The sequence below is a fragment of the Aquarana catesbeiana genome, linkage group LG11 (assembly GCF_042186555.1).
Source record: "Aquarana catesbeiana isolate 2022-GZ linkage group LG11, ASM4218655v1, whole genome shotgun sequence".
NCBI lineage: Eukaryota > Metazoa > Chordata > Amphibia > Anura > Ranidae > Aquarana > Aquarana catesbeiana.
In genome coordinates, this window is record NC_133334.1 from 254772802 (window position 1) to 254785129 (window position 12328).

Consider the following 12328-nt stretch of genomic DNA (forward strand, 5'->3'; position numbering starts at 1 on the left):
ATTTAGCTCCATCCATCTTCCCATCAACTCTGATTAGCTTCCCTGTCCCTGCTGAAAAAAGCATTCCCACAACATGATGCTGCCACCACCATGTCTCACGGTGGGGATGGTGTGTTCAGGGTGATATGCAGTGTTAATTTTCTGCCACACATGCTTTAAGGCCAACAAAGTTCAATTTTGGTTTCATCTGACCAGAGTACCTTCTTCCACATGTTTGCTGTGTCCACCACATGGCTTCTCGCAATCTGCAAACGGGACTTCTTATGGCTTTTGTTCAACAATGGCTTTCTTCTTGCCACTCTTCCATAAAGGTCAGATTTGTGGAGTGCACAACTAATAGTTGTCCTGTGGACAGATTCTCCCACCTGAGCTGTGGATCTCTGCAGCTCCTCCAGAGTTACCATGGACCTCTTGGCTGCTTCTCTGATTAATGCTCTCCTTGCCCGGCCTATCAGTTTAGGTGGACGGCCATATCTTGGTAGGTTTGCAGTTGTGCCATATTCTTTCCATTTTCGGATGATGGATTGAACAGTGCTCCACAAGATGTTCAAAGCTTGGGATATTTTTTTGTAACCTAACCCTGCTTTAAACTTATCCACAACTTTATCCCTGACCTGTCTGGTGTGTTCCTGTCTGGTGTGGTCCTTGGCCTTCACAATGCTGTTTGTTTACTAAGGTTCTCTAACAAACCTCTGAGGGCTTCACAGAACAGCTGTATTTGCACTAAGATTGAATTGCACACAGGTGGACTCTATTTACTAATTAGGTGACTTCTGAAGGCAATTGGTTCAGGTATATTTTAGTTAGGGGTATCAGGGTTACGGGGGCTGAATACAAATGCATGCCATACTTTTCAGATATTTATTTGTAGAAAATAAAATAATAAACCATTTATCATTTTCCTTCCACTTCACAATTATGTGAAACTTTGTGTTGGTCTATCACATATCCCAATAAAATAAATTTCAAGGGGTATGAATACTTTTTCAAGGCACTGTATATGGGAGAGGGGAATGTCAGTGTTTAGCAGGTCAGCAGTGAGATCTCACAGATAGTGACCTGTTCTCCTCCAGCCTGGGCAATGGAAAAGCTTTCCATTATTTCCTCATACAGACAGAGAATTCTTCAATAAAAGCCTCTGCAGCCAATCAGCATTCAGGACCAGCCCAGCCTCCCACCATATAACTCTATGCAGCTGAAGCTGTCATTTACTCCAGAGATAAGATGAGGAGAGAAGGAGTTGTGCTGTGCTGCCTGCTGCTGGCCGGCCTGTGTGCAGGTGAGAGCACTACATAGGGGGCCACTACATACAGAGGGGCATGCTGATTGCCACTACATACAGAGGGACACACTGACTGCTACTACATACAGAGGGGCACGCTGACTGCCACTATATACAGATGGGCACACTGACTGCAACTACATACAGAGGGGCACACTGACTGCCACTACATACAGAGGGGCACGCTGACTACTTCTACATACAGAGGGGCACACTGACTGCCACTATATACAGAGCGGCACGCTGACTGCCACTACATACAGAGGGGCACGCTGACTACCACTACATACAGAGGGGCACACTGACTGCCACTATATACAGATGGGCACGCTGATTGCCACTACATACAGAGGGGCACGCTGACTGCATTTACATACAGAGGGGCACGCTGACTGCATTTACATACAGAGGGGCACGCTGACTGCCACTACATAGAGATGAGCACGCTGACTGCCACTAGATACAGAGGGGCACACTGACTGCCACTACATAGAGATGAGCACGCTGACTGCATTTACATACAGAGGGGCACGCTGACTGCCACAACATACAGAGGGGCACGCTGACTGCCACTACATAAAGAGGGGCACACTGACTCATGGAGACTGGCACTATGTACACTGACTTCTTATGAATTCCTTAGAGCATGTTAGTTCTTTGAATTGCAATGTACTCTTTATGTAAAACATTTTTAATGCCACCAAATTGTTATTATTATAAAGTTGATCTCCTTAGCTCCTGCAGAGCTGATGTGCTGCAAACTGGTCATTGTTCTGCACAGTGAGGGGTGACAGGGCCCCGTGGGGTATGCGATATTTTATTGTTTTCCAGGGATAAACAGCGACCGCATTGTCTTGCACATTGCTCGCTGGTCATGTGACCTGGGGGTGTTGGGTCAGAGAGATCTGTGGCTCAGCATCATCTGTTTGAAAGAAAAAGCAAAAATTCTATAGCATTCAAGTCCTCCAACTGCCAGGTACGTGTGCAAAAATTTATTTTTTTTTTTCCATCTGCTACTTCAGGATGTCACAGGTCTGAACCAGGAAAAACAAATACTCTGCTCCCATGATGCAACAGCCACCAACCTTGTCTACCTATCTATCTCTTAGCTGTTATTTATTTCTTCTTGCATTGTATAAATCTGAGAATGTTCCCTCTCGCTCGCGCTAAGCCGCCATTTTCCTGCTCCTTTCCTTGCACAGTGATATCACTCTGTAAATTGTGCCTTTGCTTTGATGGCAGGAGGCGAGGATGGAAGGCCCCTGGTGCGCACGCGGTATGGTAAACTGCTCGGCAAAACGGTGACGGTCAAAGAAACGGACAGAAAGGTGCACGTCTTCTACGGGGTCCCCTTCGCTAAGCCTCCAGTGGGAGCACTACGTTTTGCAGAAGCACAACCCCCAGAAGGCTGGAATGGGGTGAGAGAGGCCACCGAACAGCCTCCCATGTAAGTATGATGGGGGGAGAGAACAGAAGAGCTGATTGGCCGGGTGCTGCTTATGGTCACTGACTGTCTATTTAAAGATAGTAAAAATTATATTAAAATAGATGTGAACCCAATCACTGATTGGTTATTGTCATTTTAAAGGTTGGTAATCTATTTAAATCCGCAGCTTTCATTAAAATAATCCCTGGTGATCCTGCCATGAAGATCCCTGTTCAAGTACTTCCTGTTATAAGGTGACAACTGTCTCCTCTTTGTCACCCTGGTATACGCACCCCTTAGTGGAGACTACAAGCAGCCCACCGACACACATTCCACATTGATGGTCCACCGCCAACTCTGTCACCATCAGGAATCCAGTAAGTTTAGCCATACAGGTTATGGCCAGAGGGGATTAAAACTATCAACAATTCTCCAACTAAATCGGTGAGACTTGTCAATACCTTCTGTTGTAGGAAGGCTTTACTATGCTACATTCGGTTGGAGGTCTTTTTGACTGTTTTACTCCCTATTGTCTTGTTGGGTCCCAAGCCCTCCATAGAATGTTTCCATTCACTGCACTGATGACACCCAGCAAGCCTGAAACATCTGTCTGCAGTTTGGAATAAAGGACTCCATACTATTATATTTGGACTGTACTTGGATGTGCATCTGGCCAATGGAGTGTTTAAGATTGATTTACATGGCCTCCGCCCATTGCCCTGAAATCGGGAATAAATATTTTATTTTTTTATGTGATGGAATGAGACCTGAGAATACTTTCCTGCTTTTTTTTTTTTTTTTAAAGAGAAACTTTACTCCCCCCCCATGTTTCCTCCCTGACTTTACCCTTTTCATACTCGCTTGCCCAGCAACTCAGCATGTCCTTTAGGGATCTGTGGCACATTTGCAGTACAATGGGTTCTGTCCTGTCATTTTCTTCGGTGATGGCATCAGGAGGCTTCCTGTCTTTTCTGGGTTCCTGCAGCTGGCCTCCTGATGATGTGCATGTCATTGGAGGTCTGGTCACAAAAACCAGTAAGAGACAGCTGACCGCCTAATGACATGCGGCAGCACCTGCGCCTGCCTGGGGTGCAAGGGGCGGGTGTCCCAGGAGGCCGCTGGTGGTGCAAACATCATTCTTGCCTAGGCAAGAAAAGAGGAAGTGCGGGGATGTGTTCTCAGAGAAAGGTACAGAAATAAATAAGGCCCCTTTTACATGGGGAAGACTCCGCTAGCAGATCCGACTGCTCAGCAGGGAATCTATCCGCTGAACCGTCATATGCAGAGCAGACACAGACGCAGCCCACTTCCTTCTATGGGCTGTCAAATGGTAACGGACCACCTGTCTGTTTCCAACCGACTGTCATCCAATCCATTTTGCTAAAAACAGACAGATGGGAGATCCTTTCCCCATCTGTCTGGCGGATTGGATGACAGTCGGATGGAAACAGCGAGGCAGTCCGTTTCCATCCGACTGTCATCCAATCTGCTAGACAGATGGGGAAATGATCTCCAGACATGTGCAATGTGTTTCGTAACTAAACGAAATTCGGCCGAATTTTGCATCTTTCGGACATTCGGATGCATCCGAATGTCCGAATAAAAAAATAACAAATTTCAACTAATACGAAAGAAACTATAGCGAATATAACGAATGAATTCGACATGATTCGGTAATTTGTTAAAGATCTAATGAAACAAAGGGTCAACTCAAAGTAAATCTTACAGTCCAATCGGCTGATTCATTTTGTGCTGGAGGTCGGATTACTAGCAAAGTGCATTCCTGAGAACTGAGTGAGAAGGGTGTTGTATTGTATTTGAGCAGAGGAGAAGAGATATTGTCATTGTGTGTGTTAATAGATTCAATAAACAAACGACTTTCCAAACTACGAATCAGTATCATGAATATATATACATACATGAATATCGAATTTCAACTAATACGAAAGAAATTATTGCGGATATAACAAATGAATTTGACATGATTCGAGATTCAGTATAACAAATATCGACACTCTACGAATAATAACAAATTATCCGAAAACAAATTAATGTAACCTAACGAATATAACAGAATGAAATTATGTATTTTACGAATGACAACGAACCGAAACTAAACAAAATTTCCCATTGTGCACAAGTCTAATGATCTCCCATCCATCTGTTTTTAGCGAATAGGATCAGATGCTGGTAAATGTCAATGGACACATGTCTGCTGACATCCACCCTTCCATAGAGGGCAATGGATGGTCTGATGGGATCCGCCTAAATAACTGATAAGGGGGACCTGATCTATCCGCCCGTGTGAAAGGGGCCTAAAAAGTTCTGCTTGTAAAAGGAGGGGGGGAGGAGGGTGCACTATGATATCATGCAGGTCAGGAAGGTGAAGGTCTTCTTTAGGAAGCCCTTACTGTGCTACACACTAATTGGAGGGTGAATCCAGAGCAATGGGAGCTTTGCATCAACTGTCCCCGATTTGGAACAATGTCCATCTTTCCATATTTGTCCCTCATTTTGGTCTGATCTATATACAGTAGTTGTATATAAAATGCACTATTTATCTTTTAATAAGTATTTTCCAGTTCTAAACCTTTCATCCAATTTCTAAATTGCTGCATTTGTTACTGTCAAAAGCCAAAGTAAAGCCTCGTACACACGATCAGATTTTCGGACAACCGTTCGTCCGTTTTTTTTTGTTGCATGCTAGTCTGATGTTGAAAGTGAAGGGGTTACTCATCATACGAAAATTTTCATACAGAATACAACTTCAGAAGTGACATAATACATTCAATAGTTTTGTATGTTTTCTTACATTTCTGAGCATGCGTAGTCTTGCTCTTACGATTTTTTTTCAGACGAAAACCGTACTAATTAAACGAAAATCGGACATTCACGTACGACAAATTTTATAGTCTGCACATCCAGCTTTTGTCGGACGAAAAATCGGAATCGACTGTCGAAAGCACCATACTAATGATACGAAAATCGGCAGATCGTTCGTCGGACGAAACTTTACTTTTCATGTCGTGATTCTCCTTTCAATCAGGAAGCGGGTCTTAAGACCCGATTGGCCGAGAGGAGAAGCGACCGTATTGGCCGCTGAGGAGGAGGGGCAGGGGGAAGCCGTTGAGGAGAACACAGGGGGAAGCCAGCGACCTAGATGGGGTAAGTGCAGGGCTGGTGGGCGGATGGGGAGTGGGGGATGGTTTGTCAATCGACCGAGCGATGAGGTGGGAGGGGGATTTTGATTGACACAACCATGTGCACTGCAAGCAGTTGCAGGGCGTTTGCAGCACTTTCCTATTCACTTGATGGGTGTTCTGGGCTCACTGATAGCAACATGTTGAATAGTTTTTTTTGCCATTGTAAACACCCCCAACTGCAGCTTAAGGGGGTTGGTTGGGGGGGGGGGGGGGGCTAAAAATGCGACCCAACTGCACATTTTTTATATCCACTGATTGCTAGTCTAAACGAGGCCTTAAAGTGGAACTTTCTCCCCTCCCCTCTATTACATTTTGGCACTTTTTCTGTTGTGGGGGATGGTACCTGATTTGGACAGGTACCCGCTCAATCACTTCCAGCCGGACTGCCCCGCCGATCCCAGCGGAAGTTCGGCCCCCCCTCCTTCCCTCACAGCCTTTTGGGACACATCACAGCTCCCTGAAGACTGCGTATCATTCACGAAAGCGCGGCTCGTACATGGGCAGCTGGAAGCTAGTCAAGATGCCGGCCCCTGCACCCGAAGCTGATTAAAGAATTGGCTGGGGTGAGGACAGCGCTGGATCCAGGGGCAGGTGTCAGTTTTTTTTATTAAAATTCAGCAGCTGCAGTATTTGTAGATGCTGACTTTTACATTTTTTTTGGGGGGAGGGGGGGGGGGACTCTTATGTCATCCAGTCCTGGTTTCCATCTACTTTAATACAATAATATATTACAATGGATACAACGTGTGGGTACAAAGTTAAACTTCATGTCTCAGCCAGCCATTGGTTTGTTACATTGTATTATCAGGAATAGATCGGGTGATCAACCTCTTCCATGTGACACCAGCCGGCCCAGACACCAGATCATCTGTCATTATCTATCATCGTCCCTGAACTGTCACATAAGATCAGAGTACTCTTCAGCTCGGCCTGTAATGTGAGAGTTTCTGAGTGTGGCAACTTTTCCTTTACCTTTGTGCTGACAACTGTCACTGAACCCAGCAACCTTTTCCACCCACATAGATATTTACAGCTGTCTTTTTTAATGTTTATAAACGAATGTGTTTTATTTTGTAATAATCATGTCTATTAAAACTTTATTTAAAACAATTTATTGCAATTTGTAAAGCAGGCCCGACTCTCTGATATGATATTCTCTACATACAGTAGATCCATTTTCACTTGAGAGGTCAGCAGTCTGCATAATCTGTTCTCCCTTCTAATAAATTCAGTTTTCAGCACAGCTGTTTAATATTTAAAGAGTATCTAAATCCAATCAATCAATCAATCAATCAAAAAAAAAAATTGATCGTATTGCAGTTTAGGCAGCTGCCTGTCTTGCCTTTGCCTTGCCTTGGCCTGGTCCTGGTGTGGTGGGACCTCTAGGGGGTGATAAAGCCTCCATGAAGCGTGTGCGGGGTCCCCTCCTCCCTGAGCTCCTCACTCCACTCTGATTTAATCCCTATTTTCTCTCTTTCAGGTGTCTGCAGAGCACGGAAGGGATGAAACTTTTTATAGATCTGATCAAAGCCAAAACCAAGCTCCCACCCACATCTGAAGACTGCCTGTACCTCAATATCTTCACTCCGGCTGACCGCGGACAGGACGCCAAACTATCGGTGAGTCCCAGAGATGCTGCAGATTATGGGAGATATTGCTGGATTGTAGAAGGTGTCAGTAGTCAGAAAACATTTTATCAAGCCATTGTGATGACCCATGTAGATCTGTACAATTCCTTTGTTCATGGTGACGGCTTGTAGCATCCAGCAGGGCATTTCTTTGTGTGGTCACATGTCCACCTCCCTGGGTGTACCTACCTGAATCTACGTGCCTGGAACATGAAACTTTCAAAGCTGCAGTAAACAGAACACTCCTAAAGATTACAAACAAGGATCTATACCTTTACTTCTACTATTTCTGGAACCAACATAGGCAAATTTTAGTTGTCAGGCTGATATGAAAATGATGTCAGTTGCATCTGTTTATCTTCAGTCTTCTCTTCTCTACATCTGGTCAAAGTCCAGAATTTACCAAGCCTGTCTTACAGAAAAAAGAGGGTGCAGAGCTGAAATTACAGTCTGAAAGCTCAGTAAAGAGAACCCTGAGAGCTGATTGGAGGGAAGGAACGTCCCCCTCCTCCTTCCACACAGCACACAGGAACAGTGTGGAAGGGTTGAGGCTGTCAATAAGAGAATGTGTGCTGGAGTTCCCTCCCGTCACCTTTTTTTTTTCTCTTGGTGTCAGGAAAATTTGTCAAAAGTGATTCATGCAGATAGCAGGGGAACGAAGTAGCAGACAGAAATTACACTTCGTGCTCTGGATAGAGACAAGTACACACTATAGAAGTATGTTCATATTTCATGTCCAAGGTTTATAACTACTTTAAGTATTTTCAGTCTCATTGGTTCCAGTCTTAGTATAGACATAAGGAATTCTGACTTTCAGTTGCTGCATTCTTGTTCCAGGTCTATGACAGACACAGCCAGGCACCTCACATTTTCAGAAGGAGACTAAAAGTAGCAGCCTTCAGATTTTTCTTGTGAGAGGTGCTCTTAAATGCAAAATAAGAAGAAGTAGAACTGAAAACTTTTTTTTTTTTTCATTTTATATAGAGTAAGGGAGGGTTATAATCTCTGTCAGATTTTTTTTCCTGCCCTTTGTGTCCCATTATGGAGATTTACCTTCACTTCCTGTCCCATAGCCAAAACGGAAGGTAAGAGGAAGTCTCTCCAAAGTGAGTAAATCCCTGGTTGTCACCAGATCTAGCGTCTCCATGGGAGGATTTCCCCTCTTACTGTTTTGGGGACAACCCAAAATTGGGGCATTTCTTTTACCTTCACCTTTGATGTTAATGGTAAACTGGACAAATAGAGGGGATGAATCTACCTAACAGGGGCACAGACAGGTATAAAAACTGACAGGGGTTCTAATCCCTCTCCACTTTATCCAGAACTAAAAAAAAAAAAAGTTTTGGATTTAGTTATACTTTAAATATAGGTTTAAACATTTCTAAAAATGGCATGCATTTCCAACTAATCAGATCATTATATGATGGCACAGACAGGTCACTGCGGCGGTGCACCTGATTTTTGGTGCCCAGCTTACTGTTGGTTCCCGCTAATGTCACCATATTTGCAGATCACAGCTACAGCGTTCACTACGGATGTGTGGGAATCTGCCCTGCACTGGTAGAAAAGATGGGGGACCTGCATGGAGGACAGAAGGTTATTGATCCTTTATTGATTCTCTACAGGTGTTGGTGGGTATTCATGGAGGTGGATTGGCTACGGGAGGAGCCATGATGTTTGAGGGTTCTGCGCTGAGTGCCTACGAAAATATCATTACTGTTTCCATCCAGTACCGCCTGGGGATTCTGGGATTCTTCAGGTAACGCACTATACACACACCTTTCTAAACAACTGGTCAGTTCAGATATTTAGGCAACTGAAGTTAATGTATACGCAGATCTCAACTTTTTCCTTAAGTTTTAGTTTAGTTTTTTTTTTTTCTTTAACAGAATAAGTTTATTGAACAAAAAAGGTAAATACACGTGTGCAGTTGACAAGCAAGAACCAGTAGCCAAAAAATGAAACAATCAGTACTGTGCGCTCGGTGATAACAGGGACTTTAAAAAGTATTCACACCACTTGAAATTTTCCACATTTTGTCATGTTACAACCAAAAACGTAAATGTATTTTATTGGGATTTTATGTGATAGACCAACACAAAGTGGCACATAATTGTGAAGTGGAAGGAAAATGATAAATGGTTTTCAACATTTTTTTACAAATAAATATCTGAAAAGTGTAGCGTGCATTTGTATTCAGCCCCCCTTAGAGTACGTTCACACTGAACACGGGTTTGAAATTGTGCGAGTTCAGCTGAACTCACACGATTTCAAACCCGCATTTCAGTGCGAGTTCGGGGGCGATTTGAATGACATCTGTGCAGGTTCATGCACAGATGTCTATTGAAATCGCCCCCGAAGTCATCAAAAGTAGTGCAGAAACTACTTTTGAAAATCAGTGCGGCGCCGCAAAGACAGCGTCTCACCAATTGGGACAGTGCCGTTGCTGGCAATAGGCTACGATTTGGCATGTGATTTGACATGTCAAATCGCGCCGATGTTAACGGGGCTTACTCTGATCCCCCTAACTAAAATCTAGTGGAACCAATTGCCTTCAGAAGTCACCTAATTAGTAAATAGAGTCCACCTGTGTGTAATTTAATCTCAGTATAAATACAGCTGTTCTGTGAAGCCCTCAGAGGTTTGTTAGAGAACCTTAGTGAACAAACAGCATCATGAAGGTCAAGGAACACACCAGACAGGTCAGCGATAAAGTTGTGGAGAAGTGTAAAGCAGCGTTAGGTTATAAAACAATATCCCAAGCTTTGAACATCGCACGGAGCACTGTTCAATCCATCATCCGAAAATGTAAAGAGTATGACACAACTGCAAACCTACCAAAACATGGCTGTCCACCTAAACTGACAAGGAGAACATTAATCAGTGAAGCAGCCAAGAAGCCCATGGTAACTCTGGAGGAGCTGCAGAGATCCACAGCTCAGGTGGGAGAATCTGTCCACAGGACAACTATTAGTCGTGCTCTCCACAAATCTGGCCTTTATGGAAGAGTGGCAAGAAGAAAGCCATTGTTGAAAGAAAGCCATATGATGTCCTGTTTGCAATTTGTGAGAAGCCATGTGGGGGACACAGCAAACATGTGGAAGAAGGTGCTCTGGTCAGATGAGACCAAAATTAAACTTTTTAACCTAAAAGCAAAATGCTATTTGTGGCGGAAAACTAAAACTGCACATCACCCTGAACACACCATCCCCACTGTGAAACATGGTGGTGGCAGCATCATGTTGTGGGGATGCTTTTCTTCAGCAGGGACAGGGAAGCTGGTCAGAGTTGATGGGGAGATGGATGGAGCCAAATACAGGGCAATCTTAGAAGAAAACCTGTTAGAGTCTGAAAAAGACTTGAGACTGGGGCGGAGGTTCACCTTCCAGTAGGACAACAACCCTAAACATACAGCCAGAGCTACAATGGAATGGTTTAGATCAAAGCATATTCATGTGTTAGAATGGCCCAATCAAAGTCCAGACCTAAATCCAATTGAGAATCTGTAGCAAGACTTGAAAATTGCTGTTCACAGACGCTCTCCATCCAATCTGACAGAGCTTGAGATATTTTGCAAAGAAGAATGGACAAAAATGTCACTCTCTAGATGTGCAAAGCTGGTAGAGACATCCCCAAAAAGACTTGCAGCTGTAATTGCAGTGAAAGGAGGTTCTACAAAGTATTGACTCAGGAGGGGGCGCTATACAAACTCACGCCACACTTTTCACATATTTATTTGTAAAGAATTTTGAAAAACAAATGTTGAAAACCATTTATCATTTTCCTTCCACTTCACAATTATGTGCCACTTTGTGTTGGTCTATCACATAAAACCCCAATAAAATACATTTATGTTTTTGGTTGTAACATGACAAAATGTGGAAAATTTAAAGGGGTATGAATACTTTTTCAAGGCACTATACATCCGAGACAATATTACACAAGCTGGAGTTATCAATAATAAGACAAGAAAGCATGTAGATGCAGGCAGTTAACTCTTATAGAAAACCATGGGATCCAGCAAAGAGAGCAACAAGTATTTCTTTAGATTTCCAAACCAGAAACCAGGAAAAAAGGGGGGGGGAGAGAGGAAGGAGGCAAGGGGAAGAACAAAAGAGGGGGAAGGGAACACAGAGGGAAAGGAGGGGGGAAGGGGAGGGTAAAAAGCGTAGGGGGTCAGAGCAGGATGGGAGAGGCAACAACCAAGACTGCTTAGAATTTAGATTACTTCCCCAGCAGTCTATCCAAGTCTTTTGTTTCTATGGGCAGTTTGTACAAAGGCAGCACTGGATTGATGGCAGCACGCCAGGACATTACAGTAGGAGGTAGGGACGACTTCCACTTAAGGATTTCCCTTCAAGCTTAAAAGGAGGCAAAAAAAAAAAATAGTTTGCAGAACGGCTGAGTTCTGCACCATCCAGCACTCCCAAGAGTATCACCTATGGGTCCCAAGGTAATGTCAAATCATAGGTGATATTAATAATGATCAAGACAGATTATATAATATTTTTTTTTTTTTTGTTTTTGTTTTTTTTTTTTTGTTTTTATTTAAATAACAAACTTAGAGCCCTTTCACACTGGGGCGGTTTGCAGGCGCTATTGCGCTAATAGCGCCTGCAAACCGACCTGCAAGTGCCGCTGCTTTGTATCCAGTGTGAATGCCCCGAGGGCTTTCACACTGGAGCGGTGCGCTGGCAGGACGGGAAAAAAAGTCCTGCTAGCAGCATCTTCGGAGCTGTGAAGGAGCGGAGTATATATCGCTCCTTCACCGCTCCTGCCCATTGAAATC

The 12328-nt window shown here is 43.8% G+C and overlaps 1 protein-coding gene across 1 annotated transcript in view; it reads left to right on the plus strand.

Annotated features, from left to right (window-relative positions):
- The first annotated feature begins 1131 nt into the window (after window positions 1-1131).
- Window positions 1132-12328, plus strand: part of LOC141112679 (cocaine esterase-like) — a 37763-nt gene continuing 26566 nt past the window's right edge. The window contains exons 1-4 of the mRNA XM_073605675.1: window positions 1132-1279; window positions 2525-2729; window positions 7392-7530; window positions 9165-9298. Of these exons, the coding sequence (XP_073461776.1) occupies window positions 1225-1279; window positions 2525-2729; window positions 7392-7530; window positions 9165-9298 (533 nt within the window). The 5' untranslated portion in view covers window positions 1132-1224. The remainder of the gene's footprint in view (window positions 1280-2524; window positions 2730-7391; window positions 7531-9164; window positions 9299-12328) is intronic.